General features: G+C 50.8%; 1 protein-coding gene across 1 annotated transcript in view; it reads right to left on the bottom strand.

Annotated features, from left to right (window-relative positions):
- Positions 1-1,000: 1,000 nt before the first annotated feature.
- Positions 1,001-8,497, bottom strand: part of NT5C1A (5'-nucleotidase, cytosolic IA) — a 12,973-nt gene continuing 5,476 nt past the window's right edge. The window contains exons 2-6 of the mRNA XM_003798992.3: positions 6,866-7,033; positions 6,281-6,410; positions 4,733-4,855; positions 2,417-2,601; positions 1,001-1,460 (exon numbers count right to left, since the gene is read on the bottom strand). Of these exons, the coding sequence (XP_003799040.1) occupies positions 1,095-1,460; positions 2,417-2,601; positions 4,733-4,855; positions 6,281-6,410; positions 6,866-7,033 (972 nt within the window). The 3' untranslated portion in view covers positions 1,001-1,094. The remainder of the gene's footprint in view (positions 1,461-2,416; positions 2,602-4,732; positions 4,856-6,280; positions 6,411-6,865; positions 7,034-8,497) is intronic.

The following is an 8,497-nucleotide window of genomic DNA, read 5'->3' as shown; positions in this document are numbered from 1 at the left end:
TGCATCTGGGGCCACCACAGCAGACACAGGTTCCCGACTGGCAGAGCTGCTCGCCAGCACAGCAGGAAGCAATAATTGTGGGAGTAAGGGTGAAGATGAGGGGAGTGGCAGACAAGAACAACCCAACTTTGGCTAAAAACAAAAGCAAAAGAAACACTGAGCAGGCAGCCACAAAAGTGCCTCCCCAGGAAGTGCCTGTCGCGCCCCCTGCTGGCTGGAGGAGAGAGTGTGTGCAGATTGGCAAACAGGTTATCTTGTCCAGTGGTTTCCAGATGTATAAAGTTATAGGTAGGGTTGCTGTGGGTGATTGTGCATTTTGCCCATTTGACAAAAGCCTCTGAGCTAAGGACCCAATGAGGGCTAAGATCCAGTCTCTATCCTGTTAACCAAGCTGGGTGCACAGCACTGGTCTGGGTCAGGCCAGAGAAGGGGCTGTCTTTTTGATCATCATTCTTCTAGAAAGAGTATCCTTTTGCAATCTGCAGGAAGGTGACATGCATATCAGCAGAAGCCCTGGCACAGAATGCCTCCTTCTAAGAGGGCAATCTGGCAGAATCCAGCTTCTTTAACTAAAGGGGAGTTTGAAAACCATCCCAAATATGGAGAAAGTGGGGGCAGTGAAGGGGAGGGATTTACTCAAAGTCACACAGCTGATGCCAGGACAGACTTTGAGACCTGATTACTCTCTGTGGGAGCAGTGTTTTCTGAGTTGTAACTGTACCAGTGCAACTGTTACTATGTATGTCCCTTCATGCACCCACCAAGGTTCATGGCTGTCTAGTTTTCATCCCTAGCCCTTTTGAGGCCTCCCTGGTCCTCTCAGTCTCAGACCTGGCCACTCCTCCCTGAAATCCAGCTACTCTGCACAGTCCTATTGTCCTGGTCAGGCTCTTGGCACAGGGTTTAATCCCAAAGAGGGGATGGTGAGAAAGCCAACCCAGTCTGCATAATTTCCTACAAGTGCCTCACTCAGCGGGATGAGGGCAGCCAGGCAGAAGGGTACACAGTGAAGAACTAGAAGGGTCTACTAGATGAGGAGTCGAAGTATGACAGGAAGCCTAGAGCAATGGGGATCAGCAAAGCTGGTAGCTCAGCTACTGTGCAGGCGGAGCCTGCTTCGCGGGTGCAGTCCTCCGGGATGCCTGTGCCACTCCATAAGGCACATGGGCAGCCACAGTTCCCATCTCCTGAGCTCCAGCCACATGGAACATCTGGTCATCAAAGAAGATGTGTGGGCGAATTTTCTCGAGGAGGGGGCCCTTGGGTGCTCCAGCTAGGAACAAGGCCTCATCTGTCTCCAGGCCCCAGCTGCGCAGGGTCTTGAGAGCCCGGGCCCCGGAACTGGCTGCACTGCGTGCTGTCACCAAGTAGGTACGAATTGGGCACTCCAGCCGCAGGCCCTTGGAATAGAACTTCTTCTGCAGCCTACCCAGTGCCTCCAGAAAGCCCTTTAAGGGGCCCTGTCATAAGGCAAAGGAACACTGTGAGCTCTACCCTCCCAACATTGGCTCCCTCTCCCCAGGTCCACTAGGGTCTTATTGTATAGGGTGGGAAAGCTTCTTAGGATCCTGAAATCTTTCAGTTAGTTCTGCTCTGCCTGCTTGGGCCACCATGTGTATCTGTGGGGCTGTAGGTGCCTGTGTCCATTTGGGGGTCTGTACTACTGTCTATTGGGGCTGAGTCAGTAACTGTACCAGGGATACTGTTACTATGTATGTCCCTTCATACACCCATCAAGGTTCATGGGTATCTGTCTTGTACCTCCATAAGTGCGACCACCAGCAGGAGGATATTGAAAATAATTTCATAGCTGTGGCATAGGCACCCTCCAATCAGAATAGACTCCAGCTAAAAACAACTGGGATGGATGGACCAATGAATAACTGCTGAACATCAATGGTGCTCATCAGGCACAAGGTGGCTCAGTGTCGTGCTCAAGCTTTCTAGAGCCAGAAAAAGAATTTATTCTCTGCAGTCCCCAGAACAATGAAGCTTAATGAGGATGCGTGAATAGAAAATGGGATGTTGATGAAGAAAACTGCTTATTTCCAAAGCAATTGGAAGTAAGGAAAAGTGGGCTTCTAGTCTGGGAGACCCCTTACTGGCTACGTGACCTGGAGCAAACCATGGTCTCCTAGGCCTCTGCCTGCCACTTAGTGGGAAGATTATTGTGTCCTCGATTCCCAAGGATTGCAGAGGCAGCTCACAAGAATGGAAGTGAAATGAATATTCATTCAGGAGTCACAACCTAAGCTGGCTGTGCTCTTGGAGAGGGGTTCTGGGATCACTGAGCACTCAGATTTTAAACAAACAGCTTGAGAGGGACATGGCTGGACCCTGGGCTGAGCTGGGGGTCTGGTTCTGGGCTGGGGTGCTGCCTTGTCTTATTCAGGGGTTTGGGGACAATGGTGAGCACCTGGGCCAAAGGTTTGTTCTCGTGGGCCTTCTCATGCTCAAAGAATCTGTCCAGCCCGTGGGCCTTCACAATGCGTTCCGACTCATCCGAGAAGAGCACAGCATCCCCATCAAAGGCCACGCGCAGCTGACTCTGGGATACAGCCACATCCCTGTTGGGGCTGAAGATGGTGGCAGCTGCAATCCCTGGGCAGAGAGAGGCAAGCATTGTCTGTCTCTAGGTGGGGCAATAGGGCCCCCCTGCCTGGGGGAGGAGGAAGGAAACATATCTCAGACTATCTTTTCCCACCTGCCTCACCCAGAGCTCATGGCAAGCCTAATGAAGGCTAAAAACTAGTAGTACACAGGCACTAGCCAAGGAGAATGGACAGTAGCCATAGCTCTGAGGATCCTCACCTTGTCAGGTTAACCCTTTGGTGCTGCTTTGTGGAGAGGTCTGGGAGACTCCCAGGGCGCAGAGGGAAGATGAGAGGACTTAGGGAAGGAAGCATTTACCAACCAGTATGAAGGAATTTCGGTCTTTCCATACTTTAATGCCTAGTAAGGTAATGCTAGTGTGGACCAGGTGGACATAAGTCCTGGCTGAGAGGAAGGGTTCCACAGGCCATCTGTCTGGCCAGGGGCTCCTCACAGGCCCCAACTCTGGCTTAGCCTTGGCCACTTCCTCATGGCTGATTCCAGCAAGTCACTCCACCTCTCTGGACCAACATAGAACTAAGGGCCTCTCAGCTCCACCTGGGGCTAAGACCCCAGGCTGTAATCTGTGGTGGGGTGGATATGGGCACCCTCAGTCTACAGTCACAATGATACCAAGTATGCCTTACTCAGAGCAACCTGGTCATTTAGGGCTCCTGGAGACAACCTGGGTGGCCCTGGGAGGCAGCATGAGTGACAGCAGGCTGTGTGCATAAACTGCAACTCTGGGCTCCTCCAGGGACTCAAAGATGCCTATTTGTGACTCAGACTCTAGGCTAGAGCTGCACTGGACAGCAGAGAGCCATGCTGGGAGGCTGGAGACCCAGGCAGCTGGCTGAGCTGATTGATCATCAACGCTCCATCTCTCCAAAGGCCACTCCAGCTCTGCTCTTTGGGAACCTGGGGTCACAGAGGCTAGGCTTAGAAAAACTTGGGAAGGAGTGAGCAGTGCCAGCCTCATACAACTTCACTAGCCTGAGAGCCCTAGAAGCAGGCCCAGGCAACAGGCCAGGCACCTTCATAGCTCTGCCAGCCCTGGAACCAAGATGACCCAGAGCTATCTCTACCCTGAACAGCCACCAGTGCCTTCCTGACCAACGCTTTGCTCCCTAGCATGAGGTCAAGTTGCAGAAGTACAGAGGCACCCTTACATGTCAGTGCCAAGGCTGTCATGTTGTCTGAGGAAATGCCTTTTCTCTCTGGTTAAAAAAAGCCACTTGGACCTCCCTAGCAGGGCAGCGGGGCTTTGGGAGACAGAGGTCAGGCCTCCAGGCAGGAGGCAGTGTGAGAGAGGAAGAGAAAAGTGGATGTATTGCTGGTTGGTAAAGAATCCTGCCACTGGCGTCCAGCCTAAGGAGCCTTTTCAGGCAGCTGGGTGACTCCTCCTATTGTCTTCCACATGCAATGGAAATGCACCATGTTGGGAGGACTCAGAGTATGGATACAACTCAAAACCGCCCCTCGAAAGAAACACAGGGATTCCCCAAAGGAGGGGATTCTCTTTGTCAGTACTAGCAGCTGAATCTCTTAACCTCCCCTTAGCACTGGCCAATCATTTCCCAGACCCCATGTCTAAGGCTGGACTGGATATGGGTTCCCTACCCCACAGGCCCAGAGTGAGGCCCAGTGTAAATATAAACAGCAGGAAACACAAATACAGAGTCAGTGCAACTGGAGATGGTCAGGGAGCATATGGTGGCTTTAGGAGCTGAATTCTACTTGAAATGAGCTTTGTCTCAGTATGTGTAAGAGGCTTTGGTAGAGTAGGAAAGAGGCTATCCATGGTCACATAGGAATCAGAGCTCCTTCTGACCTGGAGGAATCTTACAGAGTAGCTTTCTGGGCTATAAGGAGGGTTTCCACAGAGGCAGAAATCTGGGCTATACTGAGAAGTAAATGCATCCTTAACACAGTAGGAGTGGAGGGGGAAAGTGGAACGGGGAGGGCCTTGTTTTCAGAGTTTATAGAACAGATTATAAGAATTAAGGAAAGTATGCTACAGCAGCTCCTTCCAGTTACCATGGCAACTTCCAGCACCTGCTCAGAGCCGTAGGACAGGCCTCCCATCCCTGGGATCCCTTTGCTGGACTCTCCCCAATTTTCCTCCTTCATTTTGACTTACCCTCATCAATGGCTTCCTGCACTTTTTCCGCGTCAGCTGACAAGTAGAGGTTGGTGTGATAGGCCTTGAGGTAGCAGATGGGGCTGTTCCCACCTGTCATGCAGAACCTCTCAATGAACAGGTCTAGGGAGGAGGTAGAGAGTAGCAGGTGAGGCCAGGGTTAGGCTGCAGGGCATCGGAGTGGCCCCTTTGTGCCCAGTGGTTGCCACCTTGAGTGATGCAGGGAAAGCAGAGTGATTCTTGGGGTGATTTTAGGCCAGTGTTCCCCCTCCAAGCCTCTCCATCCTTCATCTGTGAAATGGGGATGATCACATCTTTGGAGCAATTACCTGACTCACAGTGGCATCTCTGGTCAAGGAATCACAGCACTATAAAAGGCAGGTCCTCCAGCCATGCCTGTGTGACCCCACCCTCCTGGCCATAGCTGATTGGATAGCGTCAGACACTTGACCCAAGCAAGGCCAATCTGATTTTCTTCCAGCCTGGGCTGACAACCAGCTGGTCTCCCTGGCTGGGGAAGTATTTGCTGGTTGATAAATGGGTGCTGTTCTGAGCACGTGAGGTGACCCATCACTCCCCTGACCCCTTGCCAGGACTCCTGTTCCCACCACAGTCCACACAGAAAGGGGAGTGCCTGGAATGGCAGGACAGTGCTGTAGATGGTGTTTTTCTTGATTGCTCAGCATTTGTGTCACACAGGTGGTTAAATATTGTGAATATCACCCCTGTTCCCAGCAGTTTGAAATCAGTACTAAAAAATGCCTGCTGGACTCGCTTCATTACTTAAAACAAGGCTTGAGTAAACCTACAAATATAGGTTTATTTTCCTGTCTCTCTCGGTCCCCCAAACTGAATTTCTCAGCTTTTCTTGATTATGGTTTTTGTTCAGGAAAAGCAGAGAAATCCAGTTTGGGGAGAGAGACTGAAAAGAAAAAAAAAAAAAAAAAGGAACAAACTTGCTAAAGAAGCACAAATTAGGGCTCACGTGGTCCAGAGAATAGAAGAGCCTAGGAGAGATTTCCAGTTCTTGGATTCAGGCCTTTGGAGGCCCAGTGTTATTCCCTTCCCTGTGGTTCTGAGCGACAGCCCTGCAACCTAATAAGAAATTATTCTCTTCAGCTTGAGCTAGCCTTGGAGGGTCTATTACTCTCAATCACAAGTCTGGACTAAGACATAAAGCCCTTTCACTCTGACAAATGGCTGATTCTCCTAGCAGTCTCATGAAGCCTCTTAGCCCACCACAGTCAGAGAAACGGAGGCATAGAGGCAGTAAATGTCCTCCCTGATCCCACTGGGATTGGGGGCTGTATTATGGGGCCAGAGCTGGCTTGGAGTGGATTGCAAGAGTCCTTGGCTACACATTCAGGAATTTTGTGAGCCAGTTATTTTGTTCAACCATTAGTGGCTTGAAATCAGCGGTGGTAGAAATATCTACATCATGAAAACTGGCAATGCTGCAATTAGGGTTTTGTTTGTTTTAAAAAGCCAGTTTACCAGGACAACGTGGGGCTTGGGGTTCCAGTCCAACCCCCTTGTGCTCATGCTCACCATAGTGGTTGATACTGTTGATGAGGCGGACACCCACTTGAGCATGGTTGTTGGTTACGAGGACGATGTCAAAGACGTCGTCACTATCCGGGTACAGCTCCCGCAGCCGCGTGTTCACAGCCTCCAGAGCCTGGAAGGGAGAGGGCACCCTCCAGCTCAGACTCACAAGGACACATATCGGGAGTCAGTGGCCAGGGATCCAGCGAAGGGGAAAGAGGGGAGGTCAGGGGCCCGGCTGGGGATGAGATCAGTGCAGATGAACCATCTTCTCCTTATGCCATTTTTCTACCATTGTACGAGTTGCTTACTGTGCAGGGACGCCTCCCAAAGGAGTGACTGGGGACGGAAACCCAGCCCATGTCCCATTCATCAAGCTGGTTACCAGTCACGGGGGCTGCATTAATCCAGAGTTTGTGGGTGGCCCCTTCTTCCCCTAAAGGCTCTGTCCCCCAGCCAAGCCAGTCACTAATGGGGTTGCATCTGCCCAGAAAGGGCCCCTTTTCCTTACTCAAACACTAATGGGAATGCTTTTTTCTCACCCCCACTAAGGCACTTAATGGGCCAGTGGTGGGACTGCCTCCTCACCTTCACGAAAGGGAAGGCCGGCCCAGGGCTGAAGGGCTCATTCTCGTGTTGCAGCTGGTAGCGCACATACTCCTCCACACCCTGCTCCGCATAGATCCGCTGCTCCTCATCCATGCGGAACAAGGCTCGGGAGGACACAGCAATGGTGACCGCATTCTGAGGCTTAGGCTGCAGAGGAGTGGTAGGAGGGGCTGTCACTCAGACCTCCCCTGAGGCCGGTGCTCTCGTGTAAGCCCCTCCAGGTACTGGGGACACGGAGAGTCTTCTCCCTAAAGAGGCTTAGCCATAGGCAGACTTAGGTCAGAACCTCATCTATGCAGGACCAGATGGGGATTGAGGGAAGCGCTGGGTCCCTCAGTAGGAGCACAATCTGAGGGAGAGACATGCCCTCAGGGAGTTTGCGATCTTGACGACCATCTGGACACAACAGAAAGATGAAGACCATGTATGTAGCCCAAGTGTGACTGATGCTAGAGATGATCTCCAGATGGTTTCCATTACCAAGTAAGAGCTACATGTTCTTAGGGAGAAATGCTGCCCGTAAACATCATTATATGAAAAAATGTATCTCCAACCCAGATTCGTCTCCTAGGCCCCAGTCTTATATCTGGGATATCTAATTATCCCAGTTGAATAACAGACACTCAAAATCAACATTCCCAAGGCTGAATTCCCACCACTTCGTCCACCCCCAAACCTGACCCCCTCTCATTTCTTCATCTGAATGCTTGGCACCACCGTCCGTGCATCACCCAAGCAGAAGCCTGGAAGTTAGTCTCTACTCTTTTCTCCCATTGTTCAGTCACCACAATGAGTCAACTCTACTAGAGTTCATCTATCTCTTTCTGTTCCAGCCATCAATATCTCTCACGTACTCCAACCTGTCATTCATGTTGCTGTCAGGAGATTTTTCTGATATTCAGATCTGATCACAGCCCACCTCTTCAGTGGTGCCCACTCTTCTCCAAAAAGGTCAGCAGCCTTTAGTGTAGAGTAAGAAGCCTTTCGCAACAGACTCCTACCTCTTTTCTACCTCTCACCTTCCCCTTCCCTATCCTTGCTCAGGCCGACCTTTCTCACATCTGATCACAATGAGCCTTTGCACACGCTATTCGTTGCCTCCGTCCACGGTGCTTTCCCTGACTCTCTGTCTAGCTAACTGCTTTACTCTTTGGGCCTTGAACTAGAAGTCCCTCACCCCAGTCTTAGTTTGATACCTCTCCTAGGGATTTCCTTCTTGGTAACATTTAATTATAATTGCTTATTTAATTATTTCACTTTCTAGGCAGAGTTGTAGGGAGAAAGCAGAACCATGCCTCAGTTCTCAGAGAGCAGGAACCATGAGTACTTGGTTGATTATTGTATCTCTATTGTTTAGTACTATGCCTAGCACAGAGAGGGACTCAGTAAACTCTGAACTAAGTTTCAATACACTTTTTTTTTAAGAGACAGAATCTCACTCTGTTGCCCTCGGTAGAGTGCTGTGGCATCACAGCTCACAGCAACCTCCAGCTCTCGGGCTTAGGTGATTCTCTTGCCTCAGCCTCCAGAGTAGCTAGGACACTTGCCACAATGCCTGGCTATTTTGTTTTTTTGTTGCAGTTTGGCTGGGGTGGGGTCGAACCCACCACC

Source organism: Otolemur garnettii, unplaced genomic scaffold (genome assembly GCF_000181295.1).
Source record: "Otolemur garnettii isolate 467f Iridium unplaced genomic scaffold, OtoGar3 scaffold00144, whole genome shotgun sequence".
NCBI classification, from domain to species: Eukaryota; Metazoa; Chordata; class Mammalia; order Primates; family Galagidae; genus Otolemur; species Otolemur garnettii.
Note: the sequence above shows the minus strand (reverse complement) of the source record. Positions and strands in the feature narration are given on the sequence as shown.